We start from the raw sequence: 22866 nt of genomic DNA, 5'->3' as shown, positions 1-22866 counted from the left end.
GGATGACATTATTTGTTTGATAGACGAGCCAAGTGAAAAAATAGATGAACTCCATTCAGAAATAAACAAAGCTCATAAGAACATAAAATTCACACTTGAAAAAGAAAAAGAAAATCAAATAAATTTTCTTGACATTACAATTAAAAAAGAAAATGGAAAACATACATTTAACATCTTTAGAAAACCAACAGCCACGGACACAATAATACATTCCACATCCAACCACCCCCAAAGCCAGAAATTTGCAGCACTAAGACACATGTTACATAGATTAAACAGAATCCCACTCAGTAAGAGAAACTATGAACAAGAAATGAACACGATCATACAAATAGCTAGGAACAACGGGTATGACACACATGTGGTACACAGGCTCAATCAAAAAATAAAAACACAAATAAAAAACAAACACAACATTTCCACAATACAAAAGAACTCACAAGATGAAAACTTACAAACACACTCAACAAACACACACAATGACAACACCACACAGAAAAGAACCAGATGGTACACCATGACCTACACACATAAACTAACACTCAGAGTTGCAAACATCCTAAAGAGACAGGGCTTCAAAATAGCATATAAGCCTGGGCAAACCCTTCAATCACACCTAAGCCAGCCAGCTACCAAGAGGGACAAATTCCAACAATCAGGAATATATAAACTTGAATGTCAAAGTTGTGATGCAGTATACATAGGCATGACATGCAGGAATTTTGAAACAAGATACAAAGAACATATCAGATGTTGGAAGTATGAAACAAACCATTCCACATTTGCAGAGCATTTAAAACACTACAACCATCATCCTACAAACATGGAACAAGAAATGAAAATAATGAGAATAAGCAACCATGACAAACATCTTATACAAATGCAAGAAAACTTCCACATCCAGAAAGCCATAGCAGAAAACAAACATGTGATAAATGAACAAACACACATCAGCACAGGCTCCTTACTACAATTAATAAAGGAAATGATAACATAAAAGAAAAGTATATAACACCAAAATACACACACACACACACACAGCCGACCTCCCCCCCCAAAAAAAAAAAAATTATGCATAACACCAAAATACAGACAGACACACATACACAGCACAAAGGGGAAAAAAAATTATATATATATAATCACACCAAAACACACACACACATACACAGGACATAAACAAAAATAAATAATTAAATACAAAAAAATTAAATTAAATTAATATGACACCAAAAACACACACACACACACACACACACACACACACACACACACACACACACACACACACACACACACACAAATGCATACACGAACAACGAACAGACCACAGATACTTCGACAGTTACACTCATAAGTTTGGCAGTAATATTCGATCTCTGGCAAAAACATTTGACAGTCGGCAACAGAAACCAAAACATTGCATTAAAAAAAGCGTTCAGTGCATAGTGCTGTGGAATGCAGAAAAAACAGCAAATTGGCGCTCATAGGAAGAAGAACAAGACCAAAAATGCAACAGGAGCGTAATATGTAAGAAACTGTCTACGCAACCTGTAAGTACAGTTCAAAACATTACTACTTAATAGGAAATACCAACCACCAGAACTGTTTATAACCTATAGGCACAGTGACAAAAATGTAAATAAAATAGCTAACATATGTACATATTACAGGCCACTGATGATGCCTTGCAGAAAATAAAGGCGAAACGCGTATGGCACTAACATTGTGTTTCATTCAGTTGCTGTCAGACGGTCCATAAGTGAAAATCATCAACATACCGTAGTATTACGCGCAACTGAGGAGGACAGGACCAAAAAAAAAAATTGAAGATGTAAATTCAGCACTACCTGTCTCACCAGGGCGTCACCGCTGTTCATCGGGTTATGAAAAGGGTTGACTCGAACATCATTCCAACCTGCACTGTCTTCTTGACATTTGACAAAGTTCAACTCCCATCAAAAATCAAAGCAGGCTATGAGATAATTTCCGTTCGCCGTTATGTCCCAAACCCTACGCGTTGCTATCGATGTCAGCGGTTCAATCACACCAGCCAGTCCTGTTCCAATCCGGCCAAATGTGTTACGTGTGGCAGGGATGCCCATGAGGGTGCTTGTCCACCTCCATCCCCTCGCTGCATCAACTGTATGGGTGACCACGCTGCTTCCTCTCGAGATTGCCCTGTTTTTAAGGACGAAAAGCTGATCCAGGAAATCAGAGTGAAGGAAAAGGTGTCGACCTTTGCTGCTCGAAAGTTACTCGCTAGTCGACAGCCCACCGTGCCTCAGAAAGGAAAATACAGCGCTGTCCTTGCTTCTCCTTGGCCAACAAAGGAGGCGGCCACGCAGACTGGCGACCTCACATTTAGTACCACGGTCGTCAGATCGGCCAGCGCAAAGATCGCCCGTTCAACCTCACCTCTTTCGCCTGCCCACTCTATGGCTCACCCTTCGTCGGGTTCTGCTAAATCTCGAGCCCAAAAGTCAGACGCCAAGTCTTCAAAAAAAGAGCATTCTCGTGAAGAGTTTTTACATACTGCAACTTCACAACCATCGGTTCCTCCTTCATCTAAACATACCTCCAAGAAGGCTACGAAGAAACACAGTTCCTCTCCTTCTCCGCCAAGGCGTGTCCCATCCACAGCACCACTTGGCGGAAGTCGCCCTCGGCCATCTTCTGTGTCGCCGAGGCGCACTGTTGGTGGCCGGTCAACTGGCCGATCGTTGGTGGCAGGAGCTGCTCCTGACCACCCTATGGATCAGGATCTTCTGCCTTCGACTGAATGCCATTCCATGCTGTCGGTCGCAAGCTCTGAGCAGTCGTTGAGTTGACAGCACCCTTGGTGACGTTCCTCCATTTTCTGTTCACCCTATGTCCATTATCCACTGGAATATCCGCGGCATTCGCGCCAATCGGGAGGAATTGTCGATCCTCTTACGATCCTACTCGCCGGTAATCTTCTGTCTTCAGGAAACAAAGCTGCGTCCCCATGACCGCTTTGTTCTCCCTCATTTTCAGTCCGTCCGATATGACCTCCCCTCTGTTGAAGGCACTCCAGCCCATGGAGGACTCATGATTCTGCTCCATGATACTCTCCATTATCACCCAATCCTCTTAAACACTTCCTTCCAAGCTGTCGCTGTCCGTCTTTCCCTTTCTGGATACACGTTCTCTCTTTGTACGGTATACATTCCATCGTCTACACCAATGGCACGAGCTGATCTCCTTCATCTTCTTGATCAGCTTCCACCCCCCTATTTGCTGGTTGGGGACTTCAATGCCCACCACCCGCTTTGGGGATCTCCACATCCTTGTCCACGTGGCTCACTATTGCTAGACGTCTTCCACCAAGCGGATCTAGTCTGCCTCAACACTGGGGTCCCCACATTTTTGTCTGCCTCCACGGCAAATTTATCCCATTTGGACCTTGCGGTCGGTACTGTTCCGCTAGCTCGGCGCTTCGAATGGTTCGCCCTTGATGATACACACTCGAGTGACCACTTTCCATGTGTTCTTCGACTGCAGCCTCAACTGCCATATATGCGCTCGCGACGCTGGAAGTTTGCCCAAGCCGATTGGACACTTTTTTCGTCTCTAGCGACATTCGATGACCGTCGCTTTCCTAGCGTCGACGATGAGGTCACACATTTTACCGACGTTATTCTCACAGCTGCGGAACGTTCAATACCACGCACCTCCGAATTGCCCCGGCGCCCTCCAGTTCCTTGGTGGAACGAGGCATGCCGTGACGCAATACGTGAGCGGCGACGTGCTCTTCGCATTTTCCGTCACCATCCAACTTTGTCCAACTGTATCCGATATAAGCAGCTCCGTGCGCGATGCCGTCGCGTCATCCGCGATAGCAAGAAGGCAAGCTGGAAATTCTTTACTAGCTCATTTAACAACTTCACTCCCTCCTCGGAAGTTTGGAGTCGGCTTCGACGGTTCTCAGGCGCGCCTAGTTTCTCCCCAGTCTCTGGGCTCACTGTCGCGCATGATACCTTAGTGGACCCCTTCGCAATTTCTAACTCATTGAGTCAGCACTTTGCTGAGATTTCGAGCTCTTCAAATTACCCGCCAGCGTTTCTCCCGAAGAAACGTGCAGCGGAAGTGCGACATCTTGCTTTCTCCTCTCAAAATCGCGAAAGCTACAATACTGTTTTCTCCATGCGCGAACTCCAACATGCACTCTCTTCTTCTCGCTCCTCCGCCCCAGGACCGGATGGTATCCAAGTCCAAATGTTGCTGCATTTATCAACCCATAGCCTGCGTTACCTCCTTCGCCTTTATAATCGAATTTGGACCGACAGTACCTTTCCCAGGCGATGGCGGGAAGCTATTGTCGTTCCCGTTCCGAAACCTGGAAAGGACAAACATCTCCCCTCTAGCTATCGCCCCATTTCTCTCACGAGTAGTGTCTGTAAGGTTTTGGAGCGTATGGTGAATTACCGTTTAGCTTGGTGGCTGGAGTCCCGCAGTCTTTTAACACCAGCCCAATGCGGATTCCGAAAGCATCGTTCTGCTGTTGACCATCTTGTTGCTCTCTCCACTTATACCATGAAGAATTTTCTCCGGAAACGCCAAACAGTAGCAATATTTTTTGATCTGGAGAGAGCGTACGATACCTGTTGGAGGACAGGCATCCTCCGCACACTGTTCTCTTGGGGCTTTAGAGGCCGGCTGCCCCTTTTTCTTCGCGAATTTATGGCAGAGCGCACATTTAGGGTGCGGGTGAACACTACTCTCTCCCGTACTTTCTCCCAAGAAAACGGGGTACCCCAGGGCTCCGTGCTGAGTGTTGTACTGTTTGCCATCGCCATTAATCCAATTATGGATTGTCTCCTTCCTGATGTCTCGGGCTCCCTCTTTGTGGACGATTTTGCGATCTACTACAGCTCTCAACGGACCAGCCTTCTTGAAAGACGTCTTCAAGGATGTCTCGATCGCCTCCACTCGTGGAGCATCGAAACCGGCTTCCGTTTCTCACCCAGTAAGACCGTTTGTGTTAATTTTTGGCGACGTAAGGAGTTTCTTCCGCCCTCCTTACATCTAGGTCCTGTCAACCTTCCGTTTTCCGACGTCGCTAAATTCTTGGGTCTTATGTTTGACAGAAAACTGTGCTGGTCCTCCCACGTTTCCTATCTTTCGGCTCGCTGTCTGCGTTCCCTTAACACCCTCCGTGTCCTGAATGGTACCTCTTGGGGAGCGGACCAGGTGGTCCTTCTCCGCCTCTATCGCGCCTTAGTGCGCTCGAAATTGGATTATGGAAGCATAGTCTACTCCTCTGCTCGGCCGTCTATTCTTCGGCGTCTCGACTCTATCCACCACCGTGGATTACGTTTAGTGTCTGGAGCTTTTTACACCAGCCCTGTGGAAAGCCTTTATGCTGAGACTGCTGAACCTCCGCTGTCCAATCGGCGGGCAGTCCTTCTGAGTCGTTATGCTAGCCATCTGTCTTCCATGCCTGCTAATCCAGCCCATAACCTTTTTTTCGACGCCTCCTTTGATGTCGGGTATGCAGGCCGCTCCTCCTCCCTACTACCCCCGGGAGTCCGCTTCCGTCAACTGCTCCATTCTCTTTCCTTCCGCTTTCCTAAAACCTTCTTGACAACTTGGGGTACAGCACCGCCTTGGCACCGTCCCTGGATCGACTTGCTCAGAGACCTATGTCAATTTCCCAAGGATGGTACCCCTACACTTGTTTACCGTCGGGCATTTGCTGCTCTATGTGCACAAATGACGGAAGCCACATTTATTTACACCGATGGCTCGAAAACATCGTTAGGTGTAGGGAGTGCCTATATTGTTGGCGACACCCCAAATCACTTTCGGCTTCCCGACCAGTGTTCGGTTTATACTGCGGAGCTTTACGCTGTTCTCCAGGCTGTCCACTACATCCGCCGCCATCAGCGGATACAGCACGTAATCTGCTCAGATCTCTCAGCTCTCTCCTAAGTCTCCAAGCTCTTTACCCTGTGCACCCTCTGGTCCACCGGATTCAGGACTGTCTGCGCTTGCTCCACCTGGGGGGCGTCTCAGTGGCGTTCCTCTGGCTCCCGGGACACGCTGGTATCTGTGGAAATGAGGCGGCCGATATAGCGGCCAAGGCTGCAGTCTCTCTTCCTCGGCCAGCTCTTCAGTCTCTTCCGTTTACCGATCTACGGAGCTGTTTATGTCACCAAGTTACTCATTTATGGCATGCGCATTGGTCAACACTTCCCCACAATAAATTGCGGGAAGTGAAAGCCGTTCCTTGCGCTTGGACCTCTTCCTCCCGAACGCGTCGTCGGGAGGAGGTAATTTTAGCTCGACTCCGGATAGGGCACTGTCTTTTTAGTCATCGACATCTTTTAAGCGGTGATCCTCCCCCACTCTGTCCCCACTGCTCTCAGCTGTGGACGGTCAGACACCTTTTAATTGAATGCCCCTATTTTAATCCGTTACGCTCCCGTCTACAGCTATCGCCTGATCTATCGTCGATTTTAGCAGATGACACGCGCTCAGCTGACCACGTTCTACAGTTTATTAGTGACAGTGAAATGACGTCAGTCATTTGAAGCTTTTTTTTGGGGGACAACCAACCCCTTTCTATAGTGGACTTTTAAGCATTCCTTCTGCCTTTAGTTTCTCAAATTTTCTGACTTTGTTTCCATTGCTGCTGATTTTAAATTTCGTTTTTTTCCTGTTTTCTACGTCACGGGCTGGGCGCTAATGACCATAGAAGTTTTGCGCCCTAAAACCACAAAAAAAAAAAAAAAAAAAAAAACCAGTGCTACCCCAGAAATATTTTAGCAGCTAGCAGCCAAGATCTCTTTGTTGACATCCAGCTCTGCGGCACCACCGTAACATTCCTCTGGACACACAGCCACGTAGGTATTCCGTGAAATGAACTTTCTGACAAATTAGTTAAAGAAGCAACAATCGGAGGCAAACTTGAATTTCTAGTACCGGGTACAGACCGATGATTGCAACAGCGGCATCAGATTCTGAAATCCTGAGACATGGAATGGCAGGCTACCACAACCTTCAAGGAAACCACCAAGGGATGACATCCTTCTCTCTAGCCCTCTCGGAAAGATGAAATTGTAGTGTGCCGACTACTTATCGGCCACACCAAACTTCCAAACGAGTTTCTTTCATGTAAGGAGGACTGCTACGAATGCTGCTGAAGTAGTCACCTCACAGTAGATCATACTCTCACAATGTGTGCCCAGCTGACTGGTCTGAGACGAGCCATGAACCTGTCTACCTCCCTGTCCCAAATACTTGGGGACGGTGGGATAGCAGCTAACGAAGTCACAAGTTTCCTGAGAAAAAGCGGATTATGTTAGAAAATTTAATACACCTTAACTTTCGATATTAAGAGTTGAAGTGGGAGAGTGCCTTTCGCTGCGGCGTGTGACCCGAGTGTCCTCTGGCTACTTCCATCCCTCTTCACTGTCATGCATTTAGAAATTTTTATGTAGCAATCTTATTTATCTAACTGTTCAAGCTAATTAGCGCTCTAGTCTGTACAGTATTCATTTTCTCACCCCAATTCAGACGTACTTGCTATGACGACTCTTCCTGGTGTGCCCTTCAGTGACCAGTTGCAGTTTTTAGCAGCGTGTGTTTTATCTTACCTTTTAACTATCTGATTAATTCTGTCAAGCACATTCTCATCCACGACGGCAAGTTCACATGCCCGGAGCTGCCAATTCTCCATTTCACGTTTCATATTTTCCTATGGGATGTTACACTGAAAAAGGAACTGATAACCAAGTTGTTTAATCCCTTTAAACCAATAATCATCATAAATTATTAACACTCTTCTGTAACTTTGTGAAAAAATACGCAGTGTACACAGAATACACAAAATGGTGCCAAGAGTGGCGGAAGGTTGATAGGTGAGCACGAGGGGTGAATGGGAAGAACCAGCCAAGAAAAGAGCTAAGGTAAATAGCTTTCTACACCTACATCTACACTCCGCAAGCCATCGTACAACTACTAGTCGTGTCCTTTCCTGTTCCACTCTCAGAGCGAGGAAAAAACGATTATCTTTATGCCTTCCGTACGAGCCATAATTCCTCATATATTCATGGTACTCATGCGAAATGTACGTTGGTGGCAGTACAATCGTTCTGTAGTCAGCATCAAATGCCGGTTCTTTAAATTTTCTCAATGCGGTTTCGCGAAAAGAACGACGTCTTCTCTCCAGGGATTCCCATTTGAGCTCACGAAGCATCTCTGCAATACTCCGTGTTGACAGTCTAGCGGCTCGCCTCTAAATTGCTTCGATGTCTTCCTTTATTTCGGTGTCGTGTGTGAGCTAACATCCCTGAGGTGTTCGGGCTCACATGCGGTTCCTTTTAGTCGAAATGTCTTGGCTGAAACTCGTTTAGGGGTTGAACCGCACGTGTCGCATTACATGCCCTAAGCTACACACTGGTGACACTTTGGTTAAATTTCTGGCTGATGACAAGTTTTCTAAATACAAAGTTAATATAACTATAGTAACAGTAATAATATCGGGAACTAAATTAACAACCCATAAATGATGTAGGCCTCACAGTTGCAATTTGGTTAGAGTAATGTTTATTCAGAAATCAAAATAACAGCGAAAGAGGTCGTATTTAGAATTACTATTACACATATCCATTTGACACAGTTCGATCATTCAGTCTCATCGCGAGATACAAGTTATCTACGCGAAAAGTTCACATCAGGCGCGCGGCTGCTCACCTCTCAGAGACTTAAGTCTCGCGATACCACACAAAGCGAAAATTTCTAAGTCCTTTCACTTCCTAGCTGCTTAAGACCGACTGTTCGCTTTCGCGTCTCAATCCGAACTGTACCCTTTGGCGTCTCGACCACAACTGCCCTCTGCCCGTCTCCGATCGCGTTTCCCGCGCACCGAACATCTTCGCTCAACTGACTAGCGCAGTTATCTTTCCTGAAGCCGTCCATCTGATTGGCTACAACTTATTGTACATTACTTTACATTTTAACATATTTAAATAATCAATGCTTGACCACTTTCACTTTCTAAATAAAGTAACAGTAATATCCATTACATAATAAATGTCAAGTTTTTTTTATACATAAAACCGATACAATTTCCTTCTTAGCTTTGAATGCCATGGTCAGTAGCCTTGCACCAATGTGCTTTATGATAAATAAATAAAGTACAAAAGTAAGTATTGTGCACCAGACTTTACAACAAACATTCTATTACCTAATGATCCAATAAAGTGTCATGCTGCCATCGTTGAATGTGGTTTGCGTGGAAGAAATGATGATTCGATGCTTAAATGTAAATACAGATAATTTACATTCACTATATCTTTTAAACAAATAAAGTTACAGAGTTGATATTTACAACGTTTGTCATTTTAATGATGCTCTTCTATGTGAAATCTCGATTGTTAAGATCGACCAAAGCGTTCAGACATTAGCATTCAGGTCTTTCTTACAAAACTTGTTAATTTCACTTTTACAGTAAATAATAAACTATTATAGATATGATCAATATTCAAGTTTCATTGGGACTCCCATGAAAATCTATGAAGGATGGTAAATTAAAATTACTGTGGCTTAATTCCCTGAATTATTGCAGAATTAAATAGTTTTTATAAATGTTTCCCTTTATGGCCGATCTTAGGTCCGCCATATTTAACACTGCTACGTCTCCTCGGCCACAAAAGCCTTCTACTGGGTTTTCCTATGACGTAGGTTCTCGTCTGTCTCACTCGCACACCACAGCGCTTAGGCCTCAATAGACGCCTGTGAGTTTCCGAATCTCGTGGTGAACCTGCGCCCTTCGTGGCAACCGGTTCTGGACGACAGGGTCCGTTTCACAATTCCTGAAGGCTGACTCTTTCAGTCATATTCTTAAATGAGAGCGCAATGCTCGTTAACTCACAGGTGGGAATTCCAAACATTCGAGCAGCAATCAAGAATGGGTCGCACTAATTTTCTGTACGTGAGCTACACTTCTCTAGCATTCTTCCAACAAACCGAAAGTCGGCGGTTATCTCCGCAATACCGCCCTTGTGAGCTTGCTACATTTTATATCGCTTTGCAACGTTACACCTAGATATTTGATAGGACTGTCAGGCCGCATACACAATGCTTTTCTCGAACACTACGGGACTGTTTCTCCTACTCACTGCATCAATTTACATTTTTTCTACAGTTAGAGCAAGCTGTTATTCATCAGATCAAACAGAAGAACGTATTTTCTTACGGCCACTCAACGACGACAGATTACCGTTTACCACCGTGTCTTTGGCACACACAGATACATTGCTTCACACGCTGTCTGTCAGATCATTTATGTTTCTTGAAAGGGTACAGTACCGCCCGACATTGAAAATAGGTACAGCATACTTCATTATTTTCGTCAGAACAACACATTTTTTTGTAAAATAACTCAATTTCAATTAATACAGCGAAGCCGGATACCAGTGTGGGAAAGAATGACAATTTATTTATTTAAAAATTGATCACATGTACACTCCCTCAAAATAAATCCCTACATCCAGTTTGGTGAGATCTGTGAAATGAATGAATGTATGGTCGTCTGTTAACCGCAGATAGTGAATGTGAATATATGATCATCTTTGAGACGATCCTTTGGCCACCTTTGGTGGGACCAAAGAGATGAAATTTACCTGAGCTTTGAGCGCCTGAAATGTGGCTGACCAATACGGTAGCAAGGTGCTCCCCCACTTCGACAGAGGTGTGAGAGAACCTGAAGAACGGCCATGTTTCAGCACTCTGCTGCTGGATTTTGTGCTGTTAAGACCTGTCTTAGTTGTGCTCCGTAAAGACAAAAGAGTGGAGACATGGTATGCATGTGGAATATTTAAGAGTAGTTTGAAATAATAATTTCTCTATTTCAGGAACTTTTTGTGGGGAGAATTAAATGTCGGGCAGGTAATGTTAATGGGATCGTAGTAATCTTCGGAAGTGACCAACAGTCACAATGAAACCACGTGTAGCAATAAGTGAAATACTTCCATGTGCTTAAGTTAAGCTGAATTACTAGCGTGTGTACTATAAGTTGAAATATTTAAGGAATGGCGTGTGCAGGATTTGAAATTAGAGTCAAGTACTTCCACGTGGTGAGTACTGTGAGAGTCTCAAAATGTGTATGAGACAAAGGATAAAGAGAAGTACTCGTCCATGGTATCAGTTGAGGACTCGCGTGTGTGATGAATATGCTCTTAATATTACTTTGTATGTTATGTTTCCGTGTGACGCTTGATTCAAACTATAATACTCTGATAGAGAAGCAAGGTGAGTCAGCAGTCTATCCAGCAACGCCACTTGGGTTGCATTGCACAGGAAGACGTGCATATATCTCCAGAGTTCATAGTAGGAAAGAAGAATTACGAAGTGGGGCAGTGTCGTGTGAAACTGGGATAAATACTAATTGAAGTGGGAAAGCTGAAATGATAGTGTTGTGACTATTTATTGTATTGTATTCCATGTTGTAGTGTGGTGTATGTCATGTAATTTGGGTATGTGTGGTTTGCATGGGAGAGTAGCAAGGTAGTTTCAAAAGATTAGTGGGTTATGCTTGTTCCTTCTGTACCGCTCGATCTGGAGGAAAGTTTCGTGATGAGGATTGTGAGAGTCGAAGTGTGAGATATAACAAAAGATCCACCATCCTATCCAGAAAGTGCACTGTAGCGTTAAATAATTACGAGACCATAAGGTAGAGAATCCCCAATGTAAAGCCATGCCCACAGGGGCGGAATTTCTCATGTGTTATTGTTGTAGGTTATAGAATTTGTGTGTTTCGGTTATAGAATTTAGCGGAATAAATAAGATAGTGAAAAGAAAAAGATTGGTGGCCTTTTCCTTCGAATTGTATGTTGTCATGATATCCAGAATTTATAATGTGTGCGCCACTCATATTCAGTGCGATGGCCACGTGTTGATAAAAGCCGTTAAATAAGAAAGAAAATGTGGTATTGCCAGTGCGTAGTGAACAGTGAGAGTTCTGTAAATTACTGATAGTCAGATGTGCGTTTCCGTTGCGTATTATTTATACAGGAGGATAATTTGTAACTTAATTGTGAGTACGAGAGTTCATGTTACTCGATAAATAAGAATGAATCCACTCGCTTGGCAGACCTCTCATCTTGCAGGCCTGACTGCTTGATGCCGCAGTATGAGCAAGGCATGTGGGTGCCTCTCAATCTAGAGAGTAAGAGCGGTGCTACCACACTTCCCAGGTCCAGTCTTGACAATACCCTTGTCTCTTATTAACATTCTCCGCCGATGGCAGCATACTAGGTTCTATTACTCAAGAAGTCTTAGTCATTCATATATCTCTATTCCGTATACTGCTCGGATCTTCGCTAAGTCTGTTGTGGGACACCGAACCAATCGCTTTCGTGAAATCGAGGAATGTGGACTCTGCCTGTTGCCCGTCATCCATGGTCAGAGGATATCGTGTGAGAAAAGGACAAGCGGAGTTCCACAGGCGCGGTGCTTTCTGAATCCATGCTGATTTGTGGATACAAGCTTTTCCGTCTAAAGAAAATTTATTATTTTGGAACTGAGAAAATCTTAGACTTCTGCAGCAGTCCCATCTTAAGAGTACTGGTCTGTAATTTTGCGGATCTGTTCTTTACGCTGCTGATATACAGAAGTCACTTACGCTTTTTCCCATTTGCTTGGGACTTTGCGCTGGGCGAGAGTACTCTTTGCTAAAACGAATTGGGGTTCCATCAGAACTCGGTGACTTAATTGTTTTCAGATCTTTCATTTGCTTCTCAACGCCAGGGATGCCTATTACTATGACTTCCATTCGGGAGTCGGTGAGACGGTCAGACAATTGTATGTGAGTACGACCCTCTTGCGTGAATGATTTATTAAACGTGAATCTTAAAACTTAAGCCTTCCCTCTGCTTCCTTCTATTGCCACACCAGACTGATCAAAGAGTGACTAGACAGTAGCCTTCGACCGCTCAGTGATTCTACGTAGGACCAGAATTTTCTTGGGTTCTCGTAACATCTTTTTCTAAGATACGACTATGGGTGTTGCACACTTCACGCATCTATCTTATCTATCTTCTTACAGACGCAAAATTTCTAAAGACTTTTGCCTGTCGTCATTTGCGCATTCTTTCTTGAACCGAGAGTGACAATTGTCTCTACTTCCTCAGTATTTTCCGAATTTTGTTGCTACATCATATAGGATGTTTTCCATCCTTATTCCACTTACACGGCCCATACTTGTCCACAACGCGAATTACAATCCGTTTAAACATACTTCTACATCCTCCATAGTCCGCAGCTCGTGGTCGTGCGGTAGCGTTCTCGCTTCCCACGCCCGGGTTCCCGGGTTTGATTCCCGGCGGGGTCAGGGATTTTCTCTGCCTCGTGATGACTGGGTGTTGTGTGATGTCCTTAGGTTAGTTAGGTTTAAGTAGTTCTAAGTTCTAGGGGACTGATGACCATAACTGTTAAGTCCCATAGTGCTCAGAGCCATTTGAACCATTTTGAACGTCCTTCATATTGGAACTAAATGATATCAGTCATTATCTAAATGAGATGCTAAAAACTACTTATTTTCTCTTTCTAGCAAAAATACTCTCTTAATCTTAATTATTATTATCATTATTTTTATTTTTTACTGTAGTGACTATCGTTGCTACGAAATCTCCTCGAGTCAAATCTGTCTCTATGTTGACAATATCGATAAGGGTAGATCGGTTTGCAGCTACACGGTATAAAATATTTCTGTTGAATGTGAATTGTCGAACTAACAGCTCGAGACAGTTTTCGGAAAGCATGTTCAAAAACTATTTCACAAGATTCTGCCCATACCACGTGCAATGACCCCCATAGACGTCCCATTATATCCTTGGTAGGTCAAAATTTCCTGGTTGATCTGGATATTTCCACTCTAATGAGCCTATAGTTTCCTTGAATGTTTCTAAAACTTTCACATGGGAATAGGGAGGCCTGTAAAAAACCCGATAATTGAGTTAATCTAGGCCTGTTTTTCGTATCCACTAACTCCACAGTTAGACTCAGGTTCGACGTCGATAAACACAGTATTTATTGCTGACTGCAGTGAACAATCCCGTCCTAGAGTGTCTATCTGCCTTTTCGATATACATTCGACACCACACTAAATATTTAGGAGCTTGCTATTTCAGATTTCAACCAGCTCTTGGTTCCGAGAACAATTTGGACGCGACAAATTTCCTGGAGGGTGGTAAATTCGGGAACTTTGTTGCGAATACTTCGACAGTTTACCGTTAAATTTTGGCAGTCGGTGGCCGTGCGGTTCTGGGCGCTGCAGTCCGGAACCGCGAGACCGCTACGGTCGCAGGTTCGAATCCTGCCTCAGGCATGGATGTGTGTGATGTCCTTAGGTTAGTTAGGTTTAACTAGTTCTAAGTTCTAGGGGTCTAATGACCTAAGCAGTTGAGTCCCATAGTGCTCAGAGCCATTTGAACCATTTTTTTGACAGTCGAAGGTTCTTTACTTTGTACTAGGTCTGATTTCTCTCTCTGAATAATGATTGCGGAGCTTTTATGAGAGAACCTAAAACTACCGCTTAGCATAGAGAGCCCCACATGTACTCCACAAGTACTCCACTACCCGAGCAGCTTCTTTCTTTCTGTATTGCACCGCTGACTAATCACCGGGTGTCCTAAAATTCACCACCCCATAACACAGGACCAGAAATCTGCAGCCAAGACAGCCACGGAATCAACGGAGCCTTATGGAGACCCTCCATTTGGCTCCAAACTAAAGGACCTGGATCTCTCGATCAACTCGGGGAACGATACCAGCATATCGTGGGCTCTGTGTGCGCCCTGCAATAAGGTCAAGAGTCTTCACCACTTCCACCAATCACCTGGACGAACAGAGGATGGCCTCAGAACCCAAATGACAGGCATCACTGGTGCCGATGTTAGCCACAACATTGAGACAGCTGCATCCTGCACGCTCGATAGCTACAGGCAGGGCCTCCTCGGCATTCGCCACAAAAACTACTTCAGCGTCTAGTAGACGCCTTATATGCTAATTAGAGCAAAAGAAAAGGAAAAAGAAAGTTATATGTCTGCTCGAAACAAGGGTGTGCAGATGTTTCCCAGAATGCTTCACGAACTGGAATTTCATATTATATAACTTCGAAAATAAAAATAAATCATGTCCGCTATTCATGCTAGTTACTAATTTAAAACCAGGCTTAAATCATAAAAAGAGATTTCTGCGTCAGTTGCAAGCTAAAGGGTGTGACCTCAAGAAATGAATGTAATAACAGTAGATAAGCATGCATATCGCCTACCAGCTTAATTCTGTTCTCCTTATTCAGTTATCCCAAGCTGCCGCATGCCGTTCCTTCGTCACGAAGGGGCTAGATCTTGTCTGCAGAAGTTGATTGTATATTAACATATAATTATATCGTCTCTAGTGTTCTTTTTTTTTTCGTAAGTCTTTCACAATAAAAATCTCATCCTGCGATGCAGCATCAGTATTTCTGATATTGGCTGCAACAAATGTTTTTTGATAGTTTCGCAGGAAAGCACTGTAATATTTGTGAACGTAAACTGTGTATGATCTGTGTTCAGAAATAAAACTTTTTCATGTGAATGTCTAAATCCGTGGGTATTGCACGTATTGCACGTCGTGTATGGATATTTCAGACATGTCGTCGACCAGAAGTTTCACAGTTTATATTACTCGTATGGTCACTGCTCAACATAAGTGACGAAAATGACTATTTCTTCCGACTATCTGTAAGTTTGACAGTACAGTACTCTGTCGTATTAGTATTAGAACGAATGTTTGTAGAACTCCACTGCAATGTTTTCCGTAATACAAATATTACATTAATATAAAGAAAAATAAAGCAAAAACGACTCAAAAGCAACGAAAAATTATCCCAATACAGACAATAAATAATACTAGATGTTGTGTGTTTACTATCCAGTCCACAACAATAACTTCTGATGTGCTAACGTGCCGCTGAAATTATGAACTTTTGTCCCTTCTATTGCATCTCTTTGCACCACCGCCGACCGGTGTGGCCGAGCGGTTCTACGCCCTACAGTCTGGAAAGTGCGACCGCTACGGTCGCAGGTTCGAATCCTGCCTCGGGCATGGATGTGTGTGATCTCCTTAGGTTAGTTAGGTTTAAGTAGTTCTAAGTTCTAGGGGACTGATGACCTCAGAAATTAAGACCCATAGTGCTCAGAGCCATTTCTTTGCACCACCGACAAATGTTGGAGGCTCTAGTTATTTGTCGGCTCCGGTTATTTTCTTTCGGAAATATTTTTTCTCCTGATTTTTAGTGATTTACTTTCTAATTGCATTCATTATCTCTTAAATAAAAAGTTTGCCTCATGCTGTTAGTACGCTTTATTAGATACATCATCCAAGATTAAATACGGGAAAATAATGTACTGAAATATATACCTTCTAGTTATTTGAAATATATCGTCACTTATCACACTGAGAATCTGTACTTTCTTTTTGCTGTGTTAGCGGTTTGTACCTACATTTTAAGAATGTACTTATTTGCATAAATAGTAATATGAATATGTACACTAACCATCACATATTTTCTTTGTACGCAGGGAACAGGGTACGTTCAGCAAGTGCATGATGTACAATGATAGCCATACGTACAAGGCTGCCAACATTTCAGAAATAACCTGCCAACACGGTTGGGCCTATGACAACACGTGGTTCGCCATGACTGTGCCGTCGCAGATGAGCTGGGTGTGCAGTAACAAGCACATTGTCAATGACATCATGTTTTACTCGCAATATCTCGCTGCTGTAATGGGACTGCTCTTCGGCTACGTGGGAGACATGTAAGAAAACCATTCGGTCGTTGAATTTTTTTCAGTTAGCTGGTCGACTTACATTGCACGCTAACATTCCTGCAGATTGCAACACAAATATATATTTGACTGAGAACGACATGAACAATATGAAAAAGAACTGCACGTAAATTAGAGAATTCAGTATGATCTTAAGCATTCATCGAAGCCTGTATCAAAGATGAGCTGAAGTCCTTGTACAGAACTTCACTCATCGTGGTTTGTTTACGAATTCGTAAAAGAGTGAAATATGATTGTTGGAGGATTGTAGTGAAGACCATGCACCTAACCATGTTATGGACAGTGTGTGAAACAGTAAAGTTAACCAGGACGGTGACTGTAATCTTAGTTGTGGGTGTAAGTGTGATCTCGACACTGGGTTCTATACAGAAATCCATAAAGTTATAAGGCACAGGCAAAGGAAAAAGAGATGTAAAAAGTCAGTTATTTATTATTTAAAAAGTAATCGCCGCAATTAGTAATACATTTACTCCATTGTGAGACAAGACTCCATGGAAAACTGTTACCAGTTTCCTACTGAACCATGATTGTACCCAGGGGCGCACCTCTTCGTCAGAACCAAATCGACGGCCACGAACGTCTTCCTTCAGGACTCCAAAACTATGGAAATCGTATGGGGAGAGATGGGGACTATATGGAGAACGTGTGAGAGAAACTTCTGCAGTATAGTCGAAACAACCTGCCAACAAAATGCCCGCCCATGTGTTGCCACGTTTGTTTCGAGTACGCTGTAGAATCGCTGGGAATCCTTACACATCCTACACAGTCCCGATCTCTCCCCGAGTGACTTCTATATTTTTGAAGTTCTGGAGAAACACATTTGTGGCCGCCGATTTGCTTTGGACGAAAAGGTGCAAGCCCTGGTACTATTTAGGATATTTTATAACGACTCCCTACATATCGACAATAAGTATCAATATATCGGCGGAAGAAATATCACTGTATCGACCTATAACAATATCGGAAGCACATTGTAAAGACGCTACCGGTCTTAGAGTTGTATCGACAGGGGATGTCAAATTGATTCCATGTTTTTACATTTCCAGAAGGCTTTCGACACCGTTCCTCACAAGGGTCTTCTAACCAAACTGCGTCCCTATGGAATATGCCTCAGTTGTGCGTCTGGATTCTTGATTTCCTGTCAGAAAGGTCACAGTTCGTACTAATATATGGAAAGTCATCGAATAAAACCGAAATAATATTCGGCGTTCCCCAAGGAAGTGTTACAGGATCACTATTGTTCCTGATCTATATTAACGACATAGGAGAGGTCTTAAATTGTTTGCAGATGATGCTGTCATTTACAGCCTTGTAAAGTCATCAGGTGACCAAAACAAATTGCAAAATTATTTAGATGAGGTATTTGTATCGTGCGAAAAGTGACAATTGACCCTGAATAAAGAAAAGTGTGAAGTTATTCGCATGGGTACTAAAAGAAATCCGCTAAATTTCGATTACGCGATAAGTCACACAAATCTGAAGGCTGAAACTCAACTAAATATTTGGGGATTACAATTACAAATACCCTAAATCGGAACGATCACATAGATAATGTTGTGGGTAGAGCAAACCAAAGACTGCGATTCATTGACAGAAGACTCAGAAGGTGCAACATGTCTACTAAAGATACAGCCTACGCCACACTTGTCCGCCCTATTCTGGGGTATTACTGTGTTGTGTGGTATCCACATCAGATGGGACTGACGGATGACATCGAAAAAGTACAAAGAAGGGCAGCTCAGTTTGTATTATTGCGAAGTAGGAGAGATAGTGCCACAGACATGATACATGAATTGGAGTGGCAATTATTAAAACAAAGGCGTTTTTTGTTGTGAGGGGATCTTCTCATGAAATCTCAATTACCAGTTTTCTCCTCCAATTGCGAAAACATCCTGTTGGCACCCACCTACGTAGGGAGAAATGATGATCACGATAAAATAAGAGAAATCAGGGCTCGCACAGAAAAATTTAAGTGCTCGTTTTTTCGGCACGCCGTTCGAGAGTGGAACGGTAGAGAGACAGCTTGAAGGTGGTTCATTGAACCCTCTGCCGGGCACTTTATTGTGAATAGCAGAGTAATCACGTAGACGTAAAGTTGTAGGTGTATACTTAAGTATTGATTTATTATTCGACATTCTGTACATCAAGCAGCTAGCAGCCTATTTTCCTTAGAGCATGAATTGAAAGAAAACACTTAATCTGAAATTTGTAAGTTAATAATGGGACACTGTGCAGATGAAAAGCTTCTATTAAAATACTTACTTGGGCGATTATTGTGCTAGTTAACAACTGTGTACTTTTTGCATTATAATGCAATATTTCATTACAGTTAATTTGTCATACTTTATTTTCTTAATTTGTCATTGGCTACTTGTTGGAATAAACCTTTTTTACGCTAATGTAGAAAAACTGCGTGGTGAAGTTAAACATTGCAGTTTCTGTTGGTAGCGCCTATCACGTCAGTATTTCCCCTCACAGGTCTCCACCCGCGGCAAAGACGAATTTTGTCATTCAGATTTTTGTTCATCACTTTCAGCAACTGTTTTCGAAGACTGCCGATGTGAAGAAATAGATTCTAGTAGCGTTAAAAACTTTTATTTAGGCATCTGGTGAGCTATTTCTTCACATCGGATATCCTGTTATTTCATTTACACCACTACCTCCCAGTATAATCGGACTTCCCCTTTTGAACCATTTACACTTCTTTCACACAGTTAAAGAGAGAGACTGGACGTGACGAAAGCTCAAGAGGCAGTGGAAGTAAAATTAATTTCAAATATTTGCCGAAAATAGCAAAAAATATAAAATAAAAATATCGGCACTCGATATTACCATTTTGATATCGACTTATATATCTATAGGTTAAGAAAATCTCAGATACATATCGATATTTCTTGGGGAGATCGATATTTTATGAACTGCCTGAGTACAGCCATGGTTCCGTTAACAACGCCAAACATTTTTCCATGAAGGTACTGACAGTCTAATCTCAAAGTAGGCTAAATGTATTAACAATTATGGGGATCGCTTTTTGCATAATAAACACTTTACTTACTTTTTTCCGTCTGTCTCGTTTTCCTTTGACGGCCCCTTTTATTTGGGTGACACCGTATGGGCTAATAGCAAATACCTAAAGGGAGGGCAATTTCACAAGTGGTAAAGTACCAGTGGTTATAAGTGACAGATCAGCAGTTTTTTAGGGTAGGGAGGGCAGGTTCAAAAGATGTTCAGAGGCAGGATGAAAATGACATTCATATTAATAAAAAAGGCAGCCAGAAAGCAAATTTTAATGTACACAATTCATGCCAACAGCCTCTGATTGAAACTAGAGATCCTAAAAAACTGGCAGGAAAATTAGGTTCATCCAGTTGTAATTCAGCCAGTGCACAAAATCAGTCATCACTATTGCATCAAATATCCCAGGACTAAGGGGTAAGCTTAATGAGTTGCTTATTTGCGTTGAAAAATTGGATTTCAGCAAACCAGTTGATATTATCTGCGTCTCTGAACATCATATGACAACTGGTATAGATATGTTAAATGTTACAGGATTTAAGTTAGCTTCTTATTTCTGTAGAGAAAATATGGAGAAAGGAGGAGTTACCATATTTGTCAGAACCCGTTTTGATTTCAAGAATATTGATATTAATAAATTTTGTTCAGAGCAGCACTTAGAAACTTGTGCAACAGAAGCAGTATTTCATAATAAGTGCTTTATAATAGTAGGTATATACATATCTCCTTCAGGAAATTTTAACCTCTTCACAAAAAATTTGGAAGCTCTGCTGTCCCATCTCATAGTAAAAAACAAGGAAATAGTGGATTTATTGAAAAGCTCTGTTAGTGAACAATTATTGCAGTCAGTAACACTATCATTCAATTTAGTTCCTACTATGCACTTTGCTACTAGGATTCTGAGACTGCTACTGACAATACTTTGTAGACAGATCTAGGGAAAAAAGTCATATCACAAAACCAATAGTAAATCGGCTATCTGATAATGACATGCAGCACCTTGTGTTAAATTTTGAAACATGTCAAAATAAAAATCTATTAAATCTGAGTACAGGAGGGTAATAAATAAGTCAAAAATTGAGAAATTCAGAAAATTGCTCAAAGACATGAACTGGATAAATGTTTACAAAATGTCTGACTGAAATGGAAAATACAAAGCATTCATTAATAAAGTAGCCTCCACTTTTGAAAATTGTTTTCCCCTAAAAGTAACTCAAATCACACAGAAGTTAAAAAATAAAATGTGTATTACACAAGGAATAAATATATCATATAGGGCAAAAAGGTGACTGTATCGACTATCTAGGAACACCTCTGATGTTAGAATTGTAATGTATTACTAAGAATACTGCAGAATATTGAAACAAGTAATCCAGAAATCGAAGCAGTTCTATTATGAGAAAAAGATAATTACATCAGGTAACAAAATAAAAATTGTATGGGATATTGTGAAGACCGAGACAGGTGGGGTCAAAAAGGAAGATGAACAGATAGCTCTAAAAATAAGTGTTGCAAACCTCTTAAACAACTACTTCATTTCTGTTACTGACAGCTTGGTGTTTTCAGGTTCGGTGAACAGTGCAATGGAGTATCTGAGACAAGTTTTTAAAAATAACTTCAGTAAAATGGAAATGACACATCTCCCAAAGAAGCAGCATCCATCATGAAATCCTTAAAATATAAGTATTCCAGTGGGTATGAGAACATATGAATGAAGTTAATCAAAGAGTGCTCATGCGAGTTGAGTTCAATCTTAAGTTATTTGTTTAATCAATCTCTTATCAGTGGAAAATATCCAGACCGGCTAAAATATACAGAAGTCAAGCCTCTTTACAAGAAAGGGGATAAAGAGATATCATCAAACTATCGACCAGTTTCCATTTAGCCAGATTTCTCAAAAATATTTGAAAAGGTTGTGTTCAAGTGTCTCCTTAAGCATCTGACTACAAATAACACTGGTCAACACTCATTTTCTTGCCAAGGATATTTGAGTGGCTTTAGGATGGGTTAGTGGTGCTGAGGACGAATATAGCAACCATTTATGCAGTTTGGCTCTAGTTTTTGAGATAATGCATGATTTATTAAAAAAATTAGAAAAAATAGCTAATACTGAACTCGAGCGCTACAAACTGCAATGAAAAAAGAAAATAATCTTTATAAATAGCTTCTATGAAAACCTGATAGGCATTTGTCCACGTATAAAACATAATTGAAAAGTTTCTCTATAAGTATATCATTTTCCGTCCATGACGAACCGCTTCCTGCACGCTTTCCTTTTATAGGTCTCTTCAGAACAGTCACGTTGCAGATTCCAGCAATAATCTGTCAACATATGCCTGTCCCATCTTCCTTTATATCTTTCCTCTATTCCTTTCATATCTTGATGAACTGCTCTCCTTGTTCCTCACTGAAATCTCCTAGATTACGAGGAAATCGATCCAAGTGGCTGTAAAGGAAGTGCAATTTTATGCTCATGTTAGCTCCTAACTTTTGAAAGTTAGTGAGCATGTTTTTGACCAGTTCCTCGTAACTGGGAGCTTTATGATTGCCCAAAAAATATTTTACAACAGCGACAAAACTGTTCCAGGCCGATGCTTCAGTGACAGTCATGACACTTGTAAAATTGGTATCGTTGATGAGCCTGCGAATTTGAGGACCATCAAATATTCCTGCATTAAGTTTTTCACTACTGAGTCCAGGGAACGTATTGCAGATGTATGTGAAGCAATTACCATTTCTGTCTAAAGCTTTGGTGAATTGCTTCATTAGTCGTAACTTAATATGTAATGGTGGAAGAACAATCTTGTCCCTACTAACCAGAGGTTCATTGATGATGTTTGCCTCACCAACAGCCATATGTTCCCTTGGAGGCCATGTTTTCTGCTTCCAATGTTCGTGCTTTGCCCTACTATCCCACATGCAGATAAAACATGGGTGCTTTGTGTATCCACTTTGTTGTCCAAGCAAGAAGTTCACTATTTTCAAATCA

General features: G+C 42.0%; 1 protein-coding gene across 1 annotated transcript in view; it reads left to right on the top strand.

Annotated features, from left to right (window-relative positions):
- The first annotated feature begins 16710 nt into the window (after positions 1–16710).
- The window catches only part of LOC126474443 (solute carrier family 22 member 13-like), a 131748-nt gene continuing 125592 nt past the window's right edge, over positions 16711–22866 (top strand). The window contains exon 1 of the mRNA XM_050101914.1: positions 16711–16832. Within this exon, the coding sequence (XP_049957871.1) occupies positions 16711–16832 (122 nt within the window). The remainder of the gene's footprint in view (positions 16833–22866) is intronic.

This window comes from Schistocerca serialis, chromosome 4, assembly GCF_023864345.2.
Source record: "Schistocerca serialis cubense isolate TAMUIC-IGC-003099 chromosome 4, iqSchSeri2.2, whole genome shotgun sequence".
Lineage (NCBI taxonomy): Eukaryota > Metazoa > Arthropoda > Insecta > Orthoptera > Acrididae > Schistocerca > Schistocerca serialis.
This window is presented reverse-complemented; position numbering and strand designations above follow the sequence as displayed.